Source organism: Chelmon rostratus, chromosome 8 (assembly GCF_017976325.1).
Source record: "Chelmon rostratus isolate fCheRos1 chromosome 8, fCheRos1.pri, whole genome shotgun sequence".
Classification (NCBI taxonomy): Eukaryota; Metazoa; Chordata; class Actinopteri; order Chaetodontiformes; family Chaetodontidae; genus Chelmon; species Chelmon rostratus.
Window position 1 is genome coordinate 22,396,926 of NC_055665.1, and position 25,265 is coordinate 22,422,190.

The 25,265-nt window shown below is 40.6% G+C and overlaps 1 protein-coding gene across 1 annotated transcript in view; it reads left to right on the top strand.

The window, feature by feature from the left end:
• The window catches only part of LOC121610189 (dolichyl-diphosphooligosaccharide--protein glycosyltransferase subunit STT3B-like), a 68,012-nt gene that overhangs the window by 36,191 nt on the left and 6,556 nt on the right, over positions 1-25,265 (top strand). Inside the window, exons 2-12 of the mRNA XM_041942182.1 lie at positions 4,158-4,266; positions 5,611-5,898; positions 7,508-7,573; positions 8,489-8,588; positions 15,015-15,113; positions 15,947-16,093; positions 18,020-18,068; positions 19,070-19,224; positions 22,805-23,016; positions 23,758-23,945; positions 24,944-25,115. Coding sequence (XP_041798116.1) covers positions 4,158-4,266; positions 5,611-5,898; positions 7,508-7,573; positions 8,489-8,588; positions 15,015-15,113; positions 15,947-16,093; positions 18,020-18,068; positions 19,070-19,224; positions 22,805-23,016; positions 23,758-23,945; positions 24,944-25,115 — 1,585 coding nt within the window. The remainder of the gene's footprint in view (positions 1-4,157; positions 4,267-5,610; positions 5,899-7,507; positions 7,574-8,488; positions 8,589-15,014; positions 15,114-15,946; positions 16,094-18,019; positions 18,069-19,069; positions 19,225-22,804; positions 23,017-23,757; positions 23,946-24,943; positions 25,116-25,265) is intronic.

Here is a 25,265-nt window from a genome sequence, read left to right on the forward strand (position 1 = left end):
TTAGGGTTTGCCCTGTGTGTGTCTGTCAGTCTTAAATTTGCTGGTCAGGATGCACAATGTTTTGTTTCTTTTGGGACATTTTTGTGTAAATATCTTTTCATGCTTTTATCAGCCCCTATATTTAATGTGTGTGTGTGTGTGTGCGTGTGCTTGTGTGTGCGCATAGTCTCTTTGATGCCACCTCCTGTCATCTCCTCAGAGCTGTGTGTTTTTCAGTTCTCCTGTGTGGGGCTCCCACACATGCCATCTGAATACAGCAGGGAGTACGATCACCCTGCAGAGGCTGCTGCGGCTGCTGCCCTGCCTGTCCTTGGAACAGATATTAGTACAGGTCATTAAAAGGTGATGCTGCCCTCAGTTTGCCTGCTCTTTGGCCATCTGCCATGTTTAAAGATGCAGCAGAGCAATTGTCGGTGTGCACACATGGAAGAGAAAGGGTTGGCAAAGGCCTTGTAGTCAGAAATGATAAGGTATTGTGGCAAATGCCAAATCTGACATCAGCCTGTCCTGAACAAATGACCAAAGACATCAACAAATCTAACAGAGATTTTAATAAAAAATGGACTGATTCTTAATCTATCTGTGCTGATGATTAGATATAGAAATAAACAATGGTTTTGTTTTGTTTTTTAACTTATTTCACTGGTAATCACTTACACCCCCAACCTCACCACTGCACTGCAGCATTTTAAAATCATCAAAGGGTGATTGACAAAGGGGACACTACGGTTACTGTCTAAATAAAATGACATATTGGCCTTGAGAAATTCATGCCAGATGTGAAGAAGAGGAAACTGAGTTTCTGACTTACTGTATTTATGAATGTGTTTAAGTTCAGCAGAGAGATATGCATCACCTCATGAATAATTTTGTATATGCAGTGGCAGGCTGCAAGTGTTGCCATGGTGATTAGTCCAAATGATACTTGTATTTTTATTTCACTGCACTGCTTCAGTGTCTGCCCCCTGGGGACCAGGGAAGGTGCTACGGTGAGCCCACAGGGGGGCCTGTGTACAATAGGTTTACATCTGTGGATAGCCTTCAGCTGTGTGTCTGAATTATTTACAGGCTTTAATTTATCCATCTTACATTTATTTTCCTAATGACAGGTGACTTAGAATGATTGGTGTTTTTTCTGCAGTGCTTTGCTTCTCAAGACATATTCATTTGTAACCCAGAAAGCTGCTGTTAATGGACATGCTGGATTTGAGTCTGGATTTTTTTACAAAATCTTTCATGCATATGTCCTGTCAGCAATATATCTAAGTGGAAAAACTGTGAGGAAAATTATGTTTTCTCTCAGTGGATGTTAACGAATGGCCTTTTAAATATACTGTACTCTGCACACTAAAGCTATTAGCTAAGAGTGAATAATGACTCCAGCTAATCGTGGTGCTGTACATTTTCCATTTTATCTTTGTTTTATTAATTTATCTTCCAGGTATAGGGATGTGCCTGACATAAGTAGGACACTGTTTGCTGTCCCTGGCGGAGCATTATATTATGCTCTGAACTCCTTACTTTGTTACATCCCTATATGGATGCTTTGGTCAGGTTTTGAAGCCATTAATGCCTTTAAGATCACAACGTAGGTGCATAGACTTTGAGTCCCAAAGGCTTTTAGTTGTAAGTTGTAAACCTTGATCAGGTGCATGAAGCGAAAAATTTAAGCTCCAAGTCAGATACTAATTGGTTGGATTGCACTTTCAACCAATATCAAATAATTCTCCAAACGTTAGCCCCGTCAGTTTGAGCATTTGGACAATAGACAAACCTCATCACCTGCCAGCTTGACTGATTTTCACCAACCTCTTCTTCTGTTTTGCCGGCTCAGTAGAGTTTCAGAGTAGAAAAGGACTCATAAATGAGGACTGGTTGGACAGACAACCTCCTCACCAGCCACTACTGAAATTTATTTGTCAATGCACGTACATTTCTTTGGCAGTTGCAGTTCATTTCATGCCCTTGCAAGAGTGGCTAGTTAGCCTATTTTTGGTGAGTCTGCACACGAAAAGAGCTTTCTTATGTTTTCACGAGCCCAGATCCCATGGGTGAGACAGAATTTTGCTTTGTCAGAGAACCAGCCTGGAAAAGGTTTAAGAGCCCATCATCCAGAGAGTCAAGTGTGGGTGGTGAGCGTTTCTTCTGTCTGCTGGCTGAACGCTTTAGGATACTGCTGGTTTTCTGGGACCATGATTGTAAGAGGAAAAAATAGAAGCATTCTGTCAATCCAGGCGATAATCAGAACACCAGAGACCCAATGGATTGTGTCTGTGTGTGCGCGCATGCACTTTTTCTCTCCCCTCTTTTTTTCAATCAAATGACTGAGCCTCAAGAGTGATTGTGAACGCCCGTACCCTCAATCTAGCACTCACTCCTAAGGGGGTTAAGTAAGGCATATGCTGCAATCCCTCCATCAAATTCCTGTTTTTCATGGAGGGACAGTTTCTATTGAACACTTAAATACTTGGGGAAAAGCTCAGGGGACAAGCAGACTAACTGCTGTGTATCAGCAGCATAGTGTCTGTCTGTAGGCTACGATTTAGATGCAGGATTTGCACAATAGCAGCTCTCTGTCTACCAGGCCCAACTAATTATAGACAAGGCTGTAGTTGGGTCGTTCCTCTTAAATCCTTGGTGGCTGTAAACAACTTGAGAAATGAAAGACCATCAGAAGGCTGAGGTAGAATGAGAGGGTACAGTGTCAGGAAGAAAGGGCTAATAGAGCCACTTGAGAATTTTCTCCTGCTGATTTTTGTTCATTTCTTTCCACCTGTCTAAGAGAAAATGTTAATAAAACCTTTGGTGTGCTGTGCTGTTATTTGAGATCAGAGTCGTTTGTGTAGGTGTGGAAGAGCGAAGTTTGTGCCGGCTTCCCAACAGTCTGTCAGTTAACATTGATTAGTTTTTCAGAACCTGAACTGACTTCAATGAAAAGATCTAAACGTATTTGTGATCTCTTCTCACCACAATATTAGCCTGTCAGCTTTTCTGAATTGCTTCGGATGCTTGAACCCCAGTATACTTGTCTGCAAGTGTGGCTTTCTTTGTTCTCTTGACTCCATTTAGACTCTGAACTCCAAGTATTAGACACTGTGGTAAGATCAAGTTCCCACATGCAGATCAAACATCCCAATGCTATTAACCATTCTCAATTTTAAACATCTCTCTCACATTTATAGTACTTCCAGCTGGCAGCTGCTGCTAGCTGTGGCACTGATGCTGCCAGGATTTTCAGGGCACATCTGTATCTCGTCTTTTTATGCCTGCAATAACTTCCGCCTCAGTCTTGCAGTAGATGTTTTTGTACAGTTCTTCATGTTGATATTATTTCATCAGTTTACTTCTATGTTATTGAAATCTTTTCCATGCTGTGACTTTGTTGTGACACAGTCATAACTTCCGACCTCGTTCCTAGCTGGAACTTTGAAGTTTCTTTTGTGGCATCTTTTCAGTTCTGCAGCTTTTAAATTCTGTTAAATGCTCTCAGTCGAAGTTTGTTTGATGTTAACGTTTCTCCAACCTCCTCACAGTGCATGAAGTTTTTACTTTTCATACTTTTCACTGCTGCCTGTCTGACACAGCGGCAGTAACTTGTCCCAACCCACAACAGGTCAACTGACCTGACCTCAGATTTATTATGTTGAACCGAAGATAATTATGTTCCAACAAAAAAGCTAAATTAGGTAAACTTCACAGTTTTTCTAAATAATTTCCTACAATGTGCCACACAACAAACAAACGGCACCAGAGCCCACTTGGAACTGGACCAGAACCATCTTTTTCAAGCAGTCTTGATCTTGTGGTTTCGGTCTGCTCCAGAGTTCAATCAACAGCTTTTGAATTAAATGAACCAAACCAAACATACAAATGCACTGGTTTGTTTCAGGCACACCTTAAAGGTTAGGTGTGAAAACACCTAAAAATGTACTTAAAAAGTGTGCAGATTAAAACTAGCCAAGAATGCTTTGTTTGGACAAGTTTGCTTTCTAAAGCCAGACTCGTGCTTACTCTCCTTAAAGTGAAAATAATGACTAATAGATAAGACTTTATTAATCTTGCAATGGAGAATGACTGAGAATGACTGAGCTGCTATGGTTTTGGTGCTGTGCCCTGTCTGACACCCCACTCTATGCCTCTTGTCTCTCTTGTTGCAGGTTCAACTACAGGTCGACTCATCATCTCACCACCAATGGCTTCTATGAGTTTCTCAACTGGTTTGATGAAAGAGCCTGGTACCCTCTGGGTAGGATAGTAGGGGGCACGGTGAGTGTTTCTTACGCTTTGTGTGGGAGTGTGTGGTGCGACTCAGGAGGTTGGTGGGAGATTGTGTAAGTAGGTGTACTTTCTGCCTCAGCCCCATCCTTTCTTTGTCCTTATTTCTCATGAGTCACATTACTGTGATGAATCTTCAATCATCCTCTTGAACTCACTCTAAACTACAGGCCGCACGCACACACACTATACACACACACACTTAGTAAGCATGGCTGGGTGGTTAAACAGCTCCTGGGGGAGACAGGGACTCATACGCACTCATACAACACATAGTAGATCTGTCTTAATAACAGTTAAGGAACAGACAGGCGGGGGTCACTTTTAGCATGCTATCATTACAATACAACTCATCTCCTCCTCTGTATATTTATACCCCTCTGTGTGATCTCTCTGCGAGGGTTGATGAAGACAGAACTAACTGTTCTCAGCTTATCTGTTCCCCAGGGTGCATTTTTGGACATTCACACTAGCTTACTAAACAACAGCTTTATAAGCATATTGTTTTGACTTTGGAGCACCCATTTGCATATGACAGTGGAAAGAAATAAAGGAAAAGATGATTCTCTGCTCTAGAAGCTGTACTGTTATAGTACCACTTAGGGGGGTGTGCAAGTCGTAGATGACAGGTAGAGTTAATCGTTTTAAGCTGAGTCATTTTGTATATTGTATATATTTAATATACATTTTCAATTAGGTTAGAGAAAGTGTTGGAAAAGTGGCGACAAGAAGTCGCCACTTTTCCAAACTGCAAATAAAGTTTAAGTTCCCATTTCCATTCCAGTTACTATGGGCTTTGATTTGGACTTTCTTTAGCTCTGCTTGCCTCTGCTTACCTCTGCTTGGTTGTCATCCTCAATATAAAGAAAATTCAATTGTGCTTTTTCAAACAGCAAGTTAGCAGGTTGTTTTGTGTGTAGGTACTTCAGTTACATTTTCTGTCATCAAAACTTTGGTGTTTGAGGTTGTGAGGTAATGAAGTATGCTGGCAAGAGCATATTTCCTGTCCCATAGCTCTTTTAGCTCACAATGAGCTTGTAATGTGATTTTCTTTCTTCCACTGTCTCATTCAGACTGTTAATGATGCCGTTTTGCAGTCCCTATAGTGAATGATGTATGAAGCAGCATCTGTAGTTGTTCAGAGCTCTTGCTGGCTTGTCAGTGTTGGTGCACTTCTCATCACATCAATGTGGGGGAGAGACAAAAACAAACTTCAGACATCATTAATAACACTTTAACTCTTGTAAAATAAAAATTAGATGTGGCTTACCTGTCTGACCAGAGTCTTAATAATCACTGCCTTTGTCTTCCCCTCTGCTTCCCCTCCTTCTCCAGGTGTACCCAGGTCTGATGGTCACAGCGGGCCTCATCCACTATGTGCTCAACCTGCTGCACATTACAGTTCACATCCGGGACGTGTGTGTGTTCCTGGCTCCGGTGTTCAGCGGCCTGACCTCCATCTCCACCTTTCTGCTGACGAGGGAGCTGTGGAACCAGGGTGCAGGCCTGCTCGCGGCCTGCTTCATCGCCATCGTCCCCGGTTACATCTCCCGCTCTGTTGCTGGCTCCTTCGACAATGAAGGCATCGCCATCTTTGCCCTGCAGTTCACCTACTACCTCTGGGTACGCCTATACATACTTTATTAGTCCTTCCATAGTCCTGACCCTTCGTGATGAAGCTATTTATAACAGTCGTCATTGCTGCTTCAGCTGTCTGCTCTTTGTTTGAAGTGAAGGAATGAAGTTAGTCAGGCTGCAATACAAAAATCATGTCTATTTCCCACAATGACTTAAAGCTGCAATAATCACTATTTTTATATTAACAATGACTCAGGTGACTGTGTAATGCAATGTTTCTGACTCTGGCACAGGAAGATCTAAGGTCTCCTCTCTTAGCCCTGCCCCCAAAGTTATGATTGGCAAATTTGTTTTTTTTAAATGGGGAAACATTTTTTTCAATAAGCTGACAGTGAATTCAGAGATGCAGAACCACACCAACAGTGTCCCTCAGCTGCGAGGGGCCTTTTAGCCTATTTAAGCATTTACTGGGTTGCTTTTTCCAATTCACAATTTTTTTCTCATAAACCTTATCTGCAGCCACAGCAGAGTGCTGGACAACGTTGGCGACAAGGTGGTCAGTTGATGCAAATTTAGAATGGAGCACAATTGATTTTTAATGTAGCAAGTATGAAGTGAAAGCTTTATGTGGAACTACATAAAGGCAATGTTAGGATTGAGTACTCTAATAGCACTATCTTCATATTCATTCATGTGATCTTGTAAAGCTGTGTAAAGTGTTCATTTGAGATGTTTCCTAATTATAGGAGCAGATAATCCAAGTTGCTTTTTTCCTTTAACCACAGATGTAAGTGTCTCTATCTGCTTCTACAGATTTATTCATCACACTGGTCCTCAGTGGTTTGTGCATGTGGCTATGTGGGCTAATGTTATTCTCAGTGAACATGATCAACCACGACATTTCATGCATACCTCTGAGATTTAAAGTAGGAATATGCTATCCCAGTTATCAAGCCCTGAAGTCACTGTTAATTGGTGGTATGAATAGATGGGGAATAGCATTACCTGGTTTAAAGATGAACAGTAAACCTTGTTTCTGTACTTTGTATTTTAAACAGATCCTAAATAAATCAGACACGTTCGTAGACACACGGGACTTTAAAGCTCCTACTACATCTGGAATATGCTTGGACAGAAGAACCCAGTAACTTTAATGAAAGTGTTAGTGAAAGCTTTGCCCCTGTCCTTTACTTTCTCTCATAATCTCTCTCCCCCTCTAATTCATTCTCCCTCAACTTTCATTATGTCCCTTGCCTACTTCCGTCCACCACATATCACTGGCTCAGCTCCTCCATTTATCCAATCTCATCCAGCCAATAGCAGAGCCTCCCAACCATGCCTTCGTTAAGTCAGGGCTCGTTAGCCCTGTTAGGGCCTCGTTAGCAGCTCTCATGTGTGGCGCTGGGGAAGGTAAAGATGTGTAGAACACGGTGCTCTGCTCTGCGCAGGTCATTAAAGAGGGAAACATGATGAATAATTCAGGCAGACATGTTGGGTAAGCAGCAACAGAGCGAATCCTCCAGGAAAAAAAAAGTGAACAGAGCAGCGCTCAGCTTTATGGTAGCAGTTGATGTAGATTTGACTCTGTTTGTGTGTGTGTGTGTGTGTGTTTGTGTTTGTGTTTGTGTGTTTGTGTGCGTGTGTGAAACTGCAGGTGAAGTCGGTGAAGACAGGATCAGTCTTCTGGACCATCGGATGCTGCCTGTCCTATTTCTACATGGTGAGAACACAGAAAAGTGTTTGTTGTATTGTTTGTATTCATTTTTGTAGGGATTGACCCACATTCATGTCCTAATCTGACAACTTCAAACCCAACCCTAATGCTAAGTCACATCATGAACTAGAGGGAGAGTAACATCTAGATCACATGGTCACTCTGTAACACAGGCACCTAAGTGTTATCACCCTGCCACTCACAGATCCTCTGCAGATAATTTGGGGAAGCTTTTCCCTTACCCACGTATCATTCAGCAAGATTGTAATGAATCACTTGAACTTCTCACGCTGCAAGCTGTGACGTCTTCTCTCGGGCAGCTGCTCACTGCCTGGGAGTGGCATGGAGACATGGCACTTGGAGACAATAGTCTCAATGTTTGAGAAGAGGTGCATGGTGTGTCTGTTGTTCTGAACATGTGTAGACCTGTGTGTGTATGAGAGAGAACCTTTGAGGATTTGTGGGCTGTATGATCTGAATGGCAATCTTAACACTGTAGTTCATAATGATTTCACGGCTCTCAGTTGGGCTGTGTAGCTTTGCACCCTCCCTCTTATTGCTACCCATCTCATTATGGAAGTGTGGGGGTGTGTGTGTCTGTTGTGAATAAGAGAGAAAACACAGCCACCCTTCAGTTCCCAGCCTACAGGGACTCGTGGGCTGGTTACAATACTGATTATCCACTGCAGTTGAAAGCATTGCAAAGATTCAGCAGGGATCAAAATCCCATTATGACAAGACGCAGTAAAGTAACTGAGTGTGTAGTTGTGCGTGCATACATCTGTGTGCACTGCAGGTGAGCATGTGTGCATGCAAAATCCAAATAGTTACACCCCTCCATTAATGACTATTATTTCTAAAGCTCTAAATTAATAACAAAATGCTCTCATTAAAAACATTCTGTTTTTGTGTGTTTTACAGGTTTCAGCTTGGGGTGGTTACGTGTTCATCATCAACCTTATTCCTCTTCATGTATTTGTCCTGCTTCTCATGCAGCGCTTCAGTAGGAGAGTCTACATAGGTGAGATGACACACACACACACAAATACTTTTATTTATGCTCACATTAATTCAAGGGCATAAACAGATGACTTGGGGGGTTCACAATTATGCTCATTTGACATTCTGTGTAGCACATCCTGGATGAACAAGCAACATAAAGGGCAAGGTATAGCAACTGTCCAGTCGCCAGCTACACACACACACACACACACACGCGCATCTGTATTTTTCTACTTTCAGAAGACTCCAAGCCAAGCACGTTGATGAGGGAGAGGGGCTTGTTATTCTTTGTCATATCTGCACTGTATAAACATGGTCACTGATAATTAATACCAATCACTAGCAGTTGATGATGTGTCTGTAATTAGACAGATATCAGGTTTACACAAATCCCCCTGAGACGGGCAGAAGAGTCGTGTCATAAAAGTAAGAGAGATGGAAAGAAGAAATGCAGGCAGGAAAAAAGAGAAGGAAACAAGATGAAAGCTGTCTTCCTTTCAAAGCCCTAGCCTCGTTGCAAACCCTGAACCTGCCTCAGTGATTATGAATCAAGCCCTGACCCCGGGCTCACAGACACAACACCATACCATTGTTCCATGTTCAAATCAATATCCCATATTTACCACATCAGGTCACAATGGTATGGCGATAATGACATATCTAGACTTAAAAAGTGCATAACTGGGCAATGTTAACTTGACAAGAAAACTGTGCAATGTTTAATCAAATACAACTTGTTCTGAGGGCTGCTAGAACTTAGGACAAGTACAAAGAAGAACCCACCCGCACCCATGTGCGCATCACCACTGCTATTTTTCCTCGCCTCCTGTGTATGTCACTCTCTGAAGTCCAGGACTGCACATTATGCCTGCAGCAACACAGTAATTGAGTTAGTTCAAAGTTGTAGTAGTTCACTGTGTTCTGTGATGCATACCTTGCACTGTGATTTGAGGTCCAGTCTGTGACCTGCTGTCAAACACCAGCCCCCTCTCGCTCCATCTCCCGTCTAATAAAGAAGAAACACCATAATGAAATCCAATTGGAATTTCATTATCTCATGAGCAGCGTCTCCACTGCAGCAGAATAGAAAACTTAGAATAGAAACTCCTATGATGGATGCCTCTACTTTCTAACAGGCATCAGCTTGGTTGCTAGTTCCCGGTACCATTCCGGGCCATCACATCGCTCAGGGTCTCGAGAGCAGGTGCCATATGTGTGGCCTGCTGGGGCACTTGAACAGGGTAGCACCAGGCCCTCATCCATTACAGAATTGTGCTGCCTGGCATCCAGTAGCAAGACTAGAGGATTAGATTAGACTTTATGAGAGGTTCTTGGAGCGGTAGTACTCCACATATTATCATTTTTGACTTGGTATGCTGTTTGGATGCTGTTCCAATAGAAAATGCAGGCATTTTAAGGTACCCTCTTAAATTGTGTAAATGACCACATACAGTTTATGCCAACTTCCACTTGTTACCAACAAATCAAAGTGGAGTGGCCAGAAGGCGATATATATATATATATATATATATATATATATATATATATATATATATATATATATATATATATATATATATATATATATATATATATATATATATATTCTTTATTGTCAACAAATCCCATGAATAGACCAAAACCACCTATGAACAAATGTGGATGTTCAATGTGGATTAGTCTGATGCTGAAAATAGTCCTCAACTAATTATTTCCTCATGTTTGCATCATATATGATTTAAAAACTGCAGTAACCAGCAGTTTTAGAAAAATACTGAGGCTTTCTGAAAAGTAAATCTATATATTTGACACCCATTTTGAATACTTTTGTTTTCAAGATTCAAGATTTCTTTATTGTCATTGAGCATGAAATGTCAATGAAACCTGTGGGCAGGGTAGTCAGAAAATATTTCGAGACAAATACACTGTTGGTTTTGGTCTCTTTATGGGATGTGTTGACAGTAACAAAAAAGCAATTATGCCTGAAAATAATATTAACTTTGGGTTAACCTACTGCTAGCCTTTTACAGAGCGTTCAGCCACAACTCATGGTCCTTATCAACAGATTGAGCTTGCTCAGTTGTCATGTAGATGGATTCTTAACAGTCATGTATTAAACTGTTCAATCTTTTTTCTTGAAGCGTTCAAGTTCTAAAGGTGTTTTTTTTTTTTTGTCTTTTATCAGTTGAAAGTTTGAGGTTTTGACTTATAGAGTGTAAGCTTGGTAACATAACATAAGGTGCATTGGTCATCTGTTATTCTATCTAACTAAGGCCTGGAACAAACAATGCTAAGTTGTTAAAGCTATATTGTAAATATGTGTACATCATGGCTCATATTATATCATTTTATTTTTTCTGTGTATTGGCTGTTTTGCCTGTTGAGCCTCACAATTTTCACTCTTTCACACTTTGCCATTTAAATGAAGCACCTCCAGCTTCTTCCTGTCTGGACACTGTTTGACTGCAAAGTAACCTGAGAGGTGCAGTGCAGAAACACTGCTGCAGTAGCAACTCACTATCTGCCAATGATTACTTGAACTTCCAAAAATGCAATGAATATACAGTTGATCTTGTTATACTTTACAGGAGGAGGATGATGATGATGATGATGATGATTTTATTTATTTTTTATTATGACAACACAATATGGAGATACAGGATCTTCCTTCATTACTTCTTGTATCAGTGTAATCACTGGTAGTTACTAGGTTATCTAATATGATTACAATACAACAGCTTTGCAATAAATCCTATCTTCAGTTTTCTGTTGACGTTTTGTCAGTGTGATGCAACACAGCACCGCCGGTGGTTATTACAGAGTTGAATCCAAATCTGTCTGACATAATCAACTTAAGAAGATTTTCTTGCAAAGGTAAGTTTAACTGCAGGGGCTGATTGGCTTTGATCACATACGGTTGTGAGGGTGTCTAAATTGGCAACTTAGTGTAAGAAAGGTGTTTATTTGCATTGATTTACCAGAACCGTCTTTTATAGAGCAGTTTGTGACACAGGCCGGGTCAACAGCAATCTTCTATTTCCATTTTCATCGCTTCGGCATGCCTAATAATGTTGTCATCAACAGAGGACAGGCCTAGAGAAAGAATGTGATCAAGTCAGAAAAAGAACAACCTTGGATCTGCCGCTTTTAAAGGGAATAAAAGTCCGGTCTGTGGGGATTCATGGCTGTCTTCTCTAAAGGATTGCAGAGGAAGTACATTGATTCTGACTGGATAGCATAATATTTGAAGTGAATGTTTTTCCCTTTGTTCCCTCCAGTTATATCAAGGCAATGAGCTAATCATGATCCAAAATCTTTTGAAAGTATGTGTTGCTCCAGCAGAACAGCAGGCTATTTTCACAGCAAGACACACGTCTTTTGGTGTAATACCAATAATAATCATGTCTGCTTGTGAGGAGTAGTGCAGTGGAGAGAATTGAGATTTGATTCTATGCCCAGACACAAATTGGCTAAAACTTTTTTCCCCCACACACAATTCCCCTCAGTGTGATCTGATGAGGCTTCAGCCTTAGATTTATTTTAAGCGTACAGATTCGCTCTTATTGCAGAGTGACAACCACATCATCATCCATCCAGTTTTCTCAACATGAAATAATAATTCCATTTAATGTTCCGTTAGGTCGAAATCTGATTTTCAGCACTAAAATGTAGTGATTAACTGTACATGTTGAGGAAATTTCAGCTGTTGAATAGAAAGCTTTTATTTCATTGGCTGTCCTGTGGCAGTGTTGGGCCAGCAGACTTTCTTTGGGGTTTTTGTTATTGAGGCTTTGTTTCAGTGTGTCTGAGCCCTGAGGGCTTGTTTGAAACAGCTTTCAGGTTTAGTTGGAGTGCTCACAGTGTGCCTGTTTGGTTGTGCTGCTGACTCCCAAGTGTGTAAATTGTTTGAACTCTGGTGCTTAATCATTCTTAGACTGTCAGTCATGATTTAGGCTAAAAAGGCATTTTGTTCTTGTGAACCATGTCAAGGACTTTGTGAGGTTTTATTTGCAGGAGACCATATACGCTAGCCCTGTATGTTTGTATGTGCCATCTGTCTCATCCTTATTAAAAGTTCTGTAGAATTTAGCAAGTTCCTAATCCCATATAATTTGACAGAGAAAGCTTTGGACAATTTATCATGATATAGGTTTTAGAACATATTGTCTAGCCTTAACCTTTTTTGTGTTTTATATTTTGTGTGTGTGTGTTTGTGTGTGTGTATGATCTACTTCTCCAATCCATGTGAGCATGAGTTGGTGTTTTATACCTGCAGAGTTAAGGAAAACTCTTGAAGTATTACATAATATTACGTCATGCACTTACAGGAGGCAACGTAATTATGACATTATTGACGAGGGTCTGCTGTGATGACACTGGACTACTAAAAGCATTTCTTAGGTACTTTGCCCTGTGTGTTCTTATTTTTTCACTGTTTCATGCAAACTATATAAACATGACAACCGGGTGAAAAATATTACTTCATTGGCAAGGTTGGAATACAAATCAAAAAGGAATATAGCTATGGATGTGGGAAGTAGGGCTGCTGAGGGGACTGCAGCACCCCCTAAAACCAGGCATTATCAAAACATCAATTGATAGAAACATATGATACAGCCTCTGAGCAGAGAGAGTGCAAGAGGGAGCGTGAGAATATGGACAGAAGTGTGATATAATAACTTTTCTTTGATCATGAAGCCTGAAATTACTCTACAGTTCTGTTGTTTATCAGTGAAGTGTATGAACAATACTACAGACTGGAGTCTCTGTTAACAGTGACAAACAGACCAATTATATACTGTATTATATACGCTCGTGTCATCTGTGAAACATCTGTATCCTCACTGTCCTGCATTCTTATAAACGATGATAAATTGTGGGTCACATCTCTAGCCTCTTCATCCCCTGCAGTTCTCATGTGTTAGTTCTGTGTTATTGATGTGGCTGCTTTGACAAACAGTTATCATCAGTTTTTCAAGTGTGCTGTCTTCTGTCTGTAAAACGCTCTCAACTCAGTATGATTGTCTGAAAACAGTTGTAACATTATGAAAGGGTTAGGGTTCGGCATAATGTGTTCGGCCTATAAATCTTTTACTTAACATATCATCATTCTTAAGTTTCAACCATGTTGACTTAAAAACATCTAGCTAAAAACGTCTCATATCCATTTTTCTTGAAAGACAGACTGATTATGATCAGATTCTGAGCTTATGCGTATAATAGTTTAAGAACCAAAACACCTTGAAATGTTGACTTGATTGTGCTTTGAAGTTGTCACGGCTGATGCATTACTGTGTAATGGGACATGTTGATCGTTTGCGTTCATGAACGGCTGAATCGTGTGTCACTTTAAATGTTGCTGCTGATAAAAGGAATTGTGGGACAGCATTATGTGCTTTCTGGAAGCATGGTCCAGTGTATTTTATGCTAAAGGAGGATACAAAGTAAGCATTGTAGCATCTTTCTTTGGCATTTAGAGAATTCGGACAGCTCTTATCTGGCTGCCACTTAGATCCTTCTGGGTCATTTCACATTTTCCCTAACCTACCTCTGACTTCCCTGCCCTGTGTGTGGCTCTCATCTACAAGCCCATTTGTTCCTGCTGAGCATGCAAATCTTTTAAAATGGGTCACAAATATGTTGTTTATTTTGTTGGAAAGGAAAATAATCCTAAATCCTGAAACAGGTGGGCACGATAGTTTTTTGTAGTTTTTAAATGTTACTGCATATTTGGTGCTCTGCTGCAGGAGCATACATGGTGTGTGCAGGATTGACTCAAAATAATCTAACAATGCCATGTCCATTGCAATGATGAGACATGTCTCCTACTGCAACACTATCTGGGTTTCAGTTTAACTGAATATGTAGAAAATAACAAAAGTGCATATGAATGTCTGTTTCCATCCACTACTACAATTATTAGTTCATCGAGATGATGTAATTGAAAGCATACAAGTTGAACCTCAAATGGTGAAAAATAATGTAGAAAACATAAGCGAAACATGATTTTCTGTTTTTCTTGTATATAAATGTAAGGAAGGTTACATCAGATCTGTGTGGAGCGACGAAGGATGGAAACAGCTGAATAGCATGTGAATTAAATGTTTGCCCTTTCAGAACTTAATACAAAGGTGTTTCCATTTACCATTAAAAACATTAACTTCTTCATAAAAGGAAAAAATCACCACCAGTCTTTTCTAATGCAATACTTCAAAATGTGCATGCGCTGTGGCACAGAGGAGTAAGACATATCAGGCTTTGATACACACAGTACTTGTTATTAGGATGCATTCATTGCTTGTTTGGGTCTTTTCATGGTATTTGTTGAGTTAAGCGATATTGTAGCAGACTTATCCTTTACGATGGTTTTCTTTACTGTTTGCTCACATGAAAGTAAGTAATGGCTTGTCCTTAACTGCACTAACCTATTTGTTTCTCCCTCCAGCCTACAGCACCTTCTACATCATCGGCCTTGTCTTGTCCATGCAGATCCCCTTTGTGGGCTTTCAGCCAATCAGGACCAGTGAACACATGGCCGCAGCAGGTCAGCAAACAATAACCTGTGGTCTGGGTGGACAGTGGAAAATCTCGTTGGAAGCCAATAATATGTGTTTACTGCGGGCCTATGACACAAATGTCAGAAATGTTTTTCTTTTATACTTCAAACAACATTAAGTGCACACTACTCTGTCACTGAGGATTAAAGACAGGTTGTCGTTATTCAGATCTATTAATAGAATACTAATATGCCCATATGTACATTGGAATTGTTACTGTGACATACATGCATGTGAGTATTGTTTTAAGATAGCGTATCCTTTAAAGTATCACTGTCATTTCTTAAATTTACACTTGGTAACATATGGATGTCTGCTACCATATTAGATCCTGAAATTCAATCTGTTGTGAGCCCTGAAACCAGAGTATGTCATGATGATGAGTTAATCTTGGACCATTTACCTGATGTCAGTGCCCACAGCAGTTTGGCTGTGCCAATGTATCTGTGGAGGACAGTGAGAGTACGGAGGAAATAAAGTGCAGACTCATATATTAACTGCATAGACACCTTAATCCACCCAGACATGCATAGTACTGAAACACTGTAGGTTAAGTGAATATGATGCCTCTGATTGTCGTTAAATACTCATGTCTTGAAGAAAATAATTGGTTAGCATTGAAATAACATGAAAAACATCCTAAAAATGGTTTTGAATATGCTTTACTTTTTCTTTACCTGCCTATGCCTTAAAAACAAAATTATTGTTTTTCATTAGCACTAATTTTGTAAAAAGAAAAAAGAAAAAAAAAAGACTCTGCTCTTTTTACCAGTTGAACAAGGAGTATATTTCAAATCATATTTGTGCTGTATCTCTGCAGGTGTGTTTGTACTGCTTCAGGTCTATGCCTTCCTGCTGTACCTGAAGGACAGACTGACCAGGCAGGAGTTCCAGACTCTGTTCTTTCTGGGAGTCTCTGTAGCTGCTGGAGTGGTTTTTCTCTCAGTCATCTATCTGACATACACAGGTTGGTTCACATTGCTTATTAGAAGGTTGGTCAACTGTGTGTGTGTCAAGTACATTTTCAGGAAAAACAGGGCATTTAAACCTGAAAATGAAACAACAGCTGGACATGCATGCCACAATATTACTGTGCACACAGGCTGCAGTAAAGCTGACCAGTCACTTGGTTCCACATTCAACCAAGCAGGAGAATTAGTTGTTCAAACATAATGACTAATATGGATTTGCGTTCATACAGAGCTGCTGTGTACATAACAGCTTTACCCAGGAAATGCTTTGTGTATTTTATGTCAGATTGTTTGATTTTACATTTATGGGCTGGTCGTACTTGATTAAAAACAAAGTGCTCCAGGTGCCCACATTTAAACTCTATTTTGCATATTTCCCAGGAGTCATAAAGGAATGGTGGATCAGACTAGACTGAGGGGTTTCACTTTCTGTGGAAGAGTCATGATAGCTATTATACAATACATAGCTCCTATGAAAAATCAGTGCTGTGGGGAGAGGGAGATTGGCTGGGAGTTGCTTATAATGTGAAAGCTGATTTTAGACAGCCGTTGAAACATTCACAATCATCGATAATGGCATTTTCATGATAGAGCTGTTACTTCATCAGAGATAATGAGCCTGTTTTTAATGAGCAAAGGAATGAAACTGAAGAGGAGACTAACACACATCTCGGTCAGATAAAATTCAGCCGGGCAGACATGACTGTTTTTAGAATCGGGCCAAACTTCTGCCAGATCAGTTGTTGTTGACATGCATTTTGAGGAGGGTCACAACACCTGATAAATTACCTGATCTGGCTGAAGGACCATTGGATTAATTTCTTTCAGATCGGACATTTTGCTCGACCGTGTGCAGTTTGAGCAGTCACACATGGCCGCTGTCAAAATATCTGTTATAAACTGTAGTGAAATGTTTGACTGTCACTGTAGTAGTATTTTACAACTGCAGTTTTGAGGCTGCTGTGATGCAGGGCAAACAGAGCATATTGTCTGTATCTTCTTCCTGCGGCTCCATTTAAATCTTAAAACTTGCTGGCTAATTAAAATGGGAGGTGAGTTAACCAGCGTACATGATCAATGAAAACGCACATGTGTGTTCATGGTAATGAAGAAACATGTCATCCAGTGCAACAGTGTGGCTCACTGATGTGTTTATCATAGTTTTTAGACAATGGTCCTCTATGGCGCAGACCAATAAGATATATCAGGCTTTGATACACACACAATACTTGTTAGTAGCATCAACTCCTTTTTTTTTTTTGGTCTTTTCAACTTCATCACCAGCCTCATCCTTTAGAGTAGTTTCGCAGTAGTAGTTCGTTTTGATGTTGAGGTTTTAAAGAATATGAGACAGTCTGTAGTTTTATTATTTACACTGTGCTTTGCTATGTTTCATCCATAATGCCTGAAGCCATAATGTTGTTGGGTCTCCACATTAGAAGAGACATTTGAGTGCTGTGATGAGTGTGGTCACAGTAATGAAGGGTCCAAAAGGCCATGCTACATTTAAAGCTATGTTATGATTAGAATCAGCCATTCACTGACATCACATCTATCATCTATGTATGATAGGACCAACTGCTGGCTATCTATCAGTGGTGACTAGTTTCCGTGTTCTCATTCATCATTGTTCTGCTGAGCTAAGCTTAGTGGACATCAGGCCACAGATCGCTCATTACAGCCACTCATCATGTGTGTAGCACAGCAACACACAACAGCATGCGCAGATTACACAGGAATTATATGATCGATACACGCAGGAGGATTGTTGCAAAACAATAACGCGTTCCACTGAGGCATGACAGAATTCACAGATCCTGGCGGTCCACAGCAGTGTGTGAACACAGGTCGGTGGCTGTTAGAAGTGTGTTTGTTTAAATCGACTTTTAACTGGGTCCATGTGGTTTGTGTTTCACCTTCAGGGTACATCGCTCCATGGAGTGGGCGCTTCTACTCCCTCTGGGATACTGGGTAAGTCATCACAATTGATGTGTTGTACTTTTGCACCTGATTTAAAGTACCTGACCGTAGTGCTGATTATTAATTAGATTTAAATTATGTACAATAGCAAATTTATCTGTAAATCTGTTGAACTGTACCAGACAGAAAGTGGCAGGGTGAGAGTAAGTTTCATCAAAGATTTATTCCACCTTGTCTACTGGTTGATTTACTATGAAGTCCAACTTTTAATTTATTCAGCTTTAGTCCATCTCAGAGCATGTGTTTAATAAAAGATCAAGGAGATAATGACTTTTTCTTGTGCATGGGTGAAAGTTGTTACCTATTTTTGCAAAAAGAGATTACTTTTCCTTGAATTTCTCACTCAACACTCACATTTTAGCCAGATTTAACAGACAAGTCAAATGCATTCCAAGCACTGCAGTTTTGCCTTTGCCTCTGTGTAGCCGTCAAAGTGTTTTTATGGTCAAACACTGAGTCAGTCAGCCCGTCACTGAGGCCCATCATAAAATCCTAAAGAGATAATGCTCCCATTCTCCCCTCCCAGATCTGGGCTTAGAGAGAACTGCCAGACTGCAGCATCAGCTGTAAAACTCTAAAACTCTCACTGAGTGTATGTGCACATATGTTTATGTGTTTGTGTACACACCTGAGTATATATATATATATATTTTTTTAAGGAAGTTAAGTTTTGCTGCAGTGCAGTAAAAGTAATGAGGTCATCCTCTGACCCGAGATAACTGACATCAGCCAAACTTGATTCTCATCCCACTCTGAAGATCTCACTGCTTTATTATCAGGAAGTTCATTTCAGAATGAGTCAAGTGGAAATTAAAGGGAATAAAATGGGCTCTTATGGCTTTTATCTTAAAGCAGAGAGCTGTTTGACATTGATAATGCATTCAATTCAATTGAATGCTGTCATAATAAAGGTCTCGTTTTTCCTCTTCCTTTGCCTAACTGTATTCCCTCTGTGGTGTCTCATTCCTCTCTGTCTTACATGTTATCCACAGCTATGCTAAGATCCACATTCCCATCATAGCGTCAGTGTCTGAGCACCAGCCCACCACCTGGGTGTCCTTCTTCTTTGACTTGCACATCCTCGTCTGCACCTTCCCAGCAGGCCTCTGGTTCTGCATTAAGAACATCAATGATGAACGTGTCTTTGGTAAGAGCCATATCATGGAGTACGTTTTTTCTTTCATTAAACATTAGAACACTGTTGTTGACAGAGGTCATGAAACTGTCACTGTTGTCCTTTTAAACACAATCAGACTGTGATCCAGTATTGAAGGATTGATGATCGAGGCAGCGTTTGTTAGTGATGGAAGTGTCGTGGTGGAGCTGGAGACAACGAGCTTTAGAAAATGCCTGAACATGCCTGAAATAACAAGGAGGAAGGCTTTCACCATATTATATAGTTGTCCCTCATGTGAAACTTTGCCACTGGCGTAATGAATGTCATGCTCTGTATGCATCGAGGTTACATTTGTCTGTTGTACTTTTAATGATCAATTTTTCGTTTTTTACAACCTGGACTTTATTTGTAGCATTAATTACGACCATTTAGACACCCAGACAACTTTGGTGGCATTTGGAGTCATTTTGAAGAAATTAGCCCCAGAGTAGTGGCGCGTAATGCGAGTTATCGGGGCATCCGTGCGTAGCCTCTATAAACGCATAATCTGCGGCGAAACTTGTTCATATTCCAATATTTTGTTGTGATATGCTGGCGCTATTCCCCTCTGAGCCCGTGGTGGCATGTTATCAATATACAGAGTCTCGAGGAAACTACCTCTGACGTGGATGATGTTCCTCTCTCTGCCTCCGCGTCCTCCTTTCAACGAGCTCCTCGTCCGTGTACTCTGGCTCAAAACGGTGAGGACGTCCATCGTAAACAAAGTCATCGTCCACCACCTCAGAGTCGGAAAAATATTCATCCATTTTGTGAAAAATAACAGTCGCGAACTACAGCTAAACTAGCTGACCGCCGCAGAGTTAGCCGTGTTGGGGCTGGCTGCTCGCAGCGCGCGGCGCTTGAAAATGACGTCATCCACGTCAGAAGTAGTTTCCTCGAGACTCTGTATATTGATAACATGCCACCACGGGCTCAGAGGGGAATAGCACCAGCATATCACAACAAAATATTGGAATATGAACGAGTTTTGCCGCAGATTATGCGTTTATAGAGGCTACGCACGGGTGCCCCAATTACTCGCATTATACGGATATACGCGCCGCTCTTCTGTGGCTAATTTCTTCAAAACGACTCCAAATGCCACCAAAGTTGTCTGGGTGTCTAAATGGTCGTATTTAATGCTACAAATAAAGTCCATGTTGTAAAAATTGAAAGTTATCCTTTAAAAGTCCCGTATAAGTAGTGATATAACATAACAGTGCCTTGCTTTGATAATATACTCTACATTACATATTTGAGCATGAAGGTTCATTACTGACCCATGCAGACTGTAGTTCGAGAATAACACAAAAAATTGATAACAAAAATGTCAATTTAAGGTCCACCTTTTCAGGGCTTTCAACTGCCTCCTCCGCTCCTGCTCACTGGATCATCATTGAGCAAACTGTCTCCTTTGTGTGATCTTGAGGATTACTGGTGCTCACAAACGTTAGAGTGCTCATCTCGGGTGGTTGATCATTTGATTTCTGCACATTACCCTGGGTATTATTGGTCAGTATATGTGATAGCTGTGATACAGCCTGGTGCTGAAGTGGAACAGCTGGTGTCCTGACAACACTTTCTGACTCTAAAGATATCACTGACAGAATATCGTTGGGTGACGTGTGCTAAGAAAGGATTTTTTGTGTCAGTGAGTGTGTGAATATTACATCAGCCAGTAAAGCAGTCCAGCTCACACGCTCCTTCTGTTGCTCTTTCCTTCTCTGTTTGTTTGTCTTGTTACAGTTTGAGAAAGCAGTCCAGACCTCAGTCATCTCATTTAGGCTGTCCCTTATTCTGACACAGCGTACCACACACTGTCCAATAAAACTGCACTGTGATAGAAGTAGACACAGGAAAAAGAGACAACAGTGTCAAATTAGTCTTTTGTGTCTGCTCACACATTTTCGTGACTGTGTGCATATTCCACCACACTCCTGGGAGAACTTGGCACTGTGCACTATTACTTGGTTATCTCTCATGAACTGATGTTTTCATTAACATATTTAACAGGAAAGTGCCACAGAAATGTTTCTGCACTATGCCACCTGAGAGAAATATGATCTCCCTACATAGAGGCTCTTAAGAAATGTGCAAAGAAATTCATTTTTTTGTGCTTGTATGCTTAAGAAAGAGCACGCTTGAGAGAGCATTATTATGCATATACCTCGTAGAGCCTGACTAATACATCAGCATGGCCCATATTACCTGCCAGATGTGACAGATCACATTTACTGTTTATTGGTGTTGGTGTACATGTTAGCCAAGGTAATTTAGAAAATCTTATAAAAACTGCTGCTTGCCCATTCCACATAGTACTTTCTGTACAATGTGGTACGGGCATCTTATATCATTTATAACAGTTAAATAAACTCACAATGTTGTATTTGTAGTGTTACTTCTTCTCCAAAGAAAAAACTCAGAATGGGCAAATTGCGAGTGTAGCACTGTATAATATAAAATATCCCAAAACAACTCATACCCCTTGACTGGAAACCTCTCTGTGAGTGTATAAGCCTCATTGTGCAGTATAATAACTGTTGTGACAGACTAGAGTGTGCTGGATTTGTTCGTAATATATTTGCCAGCAGCATCAATCATAGATTTATTTTTTAGTTGCGTCCACAGCAGTGAGCTGCAGCAGTGGTGCCTCTATTGCTTTATCTCCATAGGTATCACACATACTCTTTCTTGTTTCCTTCTCTACAATTTCTTTTGCTGTTTTTCCATTGCCGCATTATGATTTTCTGACATAATCAGTATAGTCTCTTATTTGCTGATGCTTATTTCGTTGTCATGCGTAAGCTTTGTTTCTAAATCTGCGTGTGTCCTGTAGTTCATTGGTTAAATTAATTTGAACCATGAACAGCAACTGAACATTAAATGGATGTGATGTTTGCAAGCCAGTATTATGAGCATTACATTAGTTTGATTAGATTTTGTCACTTATGACTAATTCATCTCATTTTTGGTTCTGTCTATTTGATGCAGCCACAGGTTTTTAAACTCAACCAAGAACACCTCGTCTAAACATATCTGTGACCTTCCTGTACGCCAACATGAAGTCCAGTCTCCTGCTGCCCTCCTTTGGCTGAATGAACCCTCTCCCTGCCCTCCTCCTCCGCCTTGCACTGCTTTCTTAATTATTTGCTTTTTCTTCTCTGCTCTATCTCAGTCAGTTTTTTGTGTTCATCTCTTTTTGCTCTCTACCTGTTGCCTCCTACTCATCATTTCGCCAAGGCTCTTTGATCTCAGTTCAGCTGAAAACACTCCATTAATACAGCCACAAATGCACAGACAAAAATTTGGCTTTGTGCTTGATTATGTATTTTCTCTCTGCTGTTACATTTTCTGTTTTGGCTCATTTCCACCTGCCAGTGAGATCACTGTTAGTACAGAGGAAAGGAATGTCTGAATCTCAGGTCCGTGTTAGACAACAAAGCAGAGAGACAGCGCGCCTGTAATATGACCTGACCTGACTTATAGTTCAAATTAAATCAGACTCATCCGCCTTGTATCATAACATCCTGCTCACCTGTAACCTCCCTGTCTCTGTCTTCTCTCACACCAGTGGCCTTGTATGCCATCAGTGCTGTATATTTTGCCGGCGTAATGGTGCGTTTGATGCTGACTCTGACTCCGGTGGTGTGCATGCTGTCGGCCGTGGCCTTCTCCAGCGTCTTTGAACACTACTTGGGAGATGACATGAAGAGGCAGACCCCGCCTGCAGAGGACAGCAGCGATGAGGACGACAGGAAGAACGCTGGAAACCTCTATGACAAGGTTAGCAGTCAACACAATGTGTGTGCTGTGCACAAAACAAAACGATTGCTGTATTAGTTAAGTATGAAGTGTGTTACATTCCAAAAACCACATAAGTTTATCTAAATATTTAGCTTCTATTGTCTATATACTGTTGTCTCTTCTATGATAAAACAAATAAAAAGCCACAACTGTCATATTTTCTTTCCTAGTCCCATCAAAAATTATTTTTTTAGCCACTGGTGAAAAAGTATTGAATCCAAGCGGCAGATCACAGCATAATTTACCAAATATTATTGTTTGTAGACACTTGGTCAGAAGCTACTCCTCTTATGATTTTATAGACCCATCTGAACAGCACTTGTCTTGTTGGATGGATCTTATGGTAAATTAATTTGACTGAGAATAATGTGTTCTTGTATCTATGATAAAATGAAAAATCAAGCCTCATCACTCTCCTCCTTTTTGGGGAAACCAAATAGCACTGATGTCCTCTTTTTTTGCTATCCTTTTGCTGCTTTTCTTCCAGATTGGGAATAATTTATATCCAGCCTATCACAGGTCTCCTGAATGGCCTCCACAAAACGGCTACAACAGTTAATTGTCTGTCTGAGAATTGTCTCAACGGGCACAGATAACAGTCTTCTAGTATATTATCAGCTCAGTTTTACAGTGATACTGTCTCGTTAGATTTCAGTAACCTTTACAGCTAGTGTCCTGTGTGTGTGTGTGTGTGTGTGCGTGTGCGTGCGCCCCCTGCAGGCTGGTAAGGTGCGTAAACACGTATCAGAGCAGGAGAAGGCTGAGGAGGGCCTGGGCCCCAACATCAAGTCCATTGTCACCATGCTGATGCTGATGCTGCTCATGATGTTTGCCGTCCACTGCACCTGGGTCACCAGCAACGCCTACTCCAGCCCCAGTGTTGTACTGGCATCATACAACCATGATGGGTGAGAGTTTTAACAATACCAGTATGTTCTGGGTGAAAACTGACAGTAAGACCGTTTCACTGTTTAAAGTTTGAACATTTTCATGCCAAAAGACCATATGGATTCTTGTTTGCAACTTGGTTGTATTATTCACAAGAGCACAGCGCGAGAGCACTACACACTAAACCCACTGACAGCCATACTAATTGGATTCTTGTAGGGTTAGCAGCTCTGTGGAGGGTCACTTCACCCAAATTACAACAATTATTTTCCTCTACCTATTGTGCTATGTAGCCATGCAGAGTTTTTGTTTTCTTTGGCCAGGTTTTGACATACTGAACCCACCTCTGAGATTTCTGCCTCTACTTATTTAACACAATGGATTTTTTTTGCAGTACTCACAGCAATGAAAAATTGCATTTAAAAAATTCAGCAGTAGCATCTTTCCAGAAACCATGTTCCCATTAATCCACAGACCGTGTTGTCATCACTTTTCAGGGGAATTACTTTCTACTGAAGCAGTAGTCTCTTTCAGTACTTTGAGCTTGGACGGATTAGAAGGCTTTAGGCCCCTGCTCATAGATGCATAAAAGGCCTCTTCTCCACCTGGCAGATTGTTTTGTATCTTTTTCTGTTTTATTCTGAAGTTTACTCTAAAGTTCTGCTCTGGGTTTAAACTACAGTATTTAGTTCTTCTGTAGAGATGTTTAACACCTTTTCAGACCATAACATATCCAAACTGGCTCTCCTCTCCACAGATAGCACACAAACTATTGCAGCATAATATACTAAAGATAATAGACCACCATCAAATGGAAACTGCAGGTTTCCTTCAAGCAGAGCTATTCTACTGTCAAACATATTTTTATAAGATATTATTATTGTGATTATGTGATATTAAGTAATAAGTCTTGACTTAATATTTATAGTATATACTCCTTGCAAATAGACTTATTTGTGACTTACTCTCCACCTCTGACTCTGTCGTTACCCTACTCATGTGTGACTTTCTGATCCAGCTCCCGTAACATCCTGGATGACTTCAGGGAGGCCTACTATTGGCTGAGGCAGAACACAGACGAGCACGCCAGAGTGATGTCCTGGTGGGACTATGGCTACCAGATAGCAGGCATGGCAAACAGAACCACGCTGGTCGACAACAACACATGGAACAACAGTCACATAGCACTGGTGAGAGCTGCTACGCCTGTAATACTGATGACTACATCTAACCTCAGTTTCATGCCACAGATTTAATAAAAGTAACCGTTTGATAAAGGCCTGCTCCACAGATTTTACACATGAGGATCAGGTTATTTAAAATATACGTGGAGTACTACT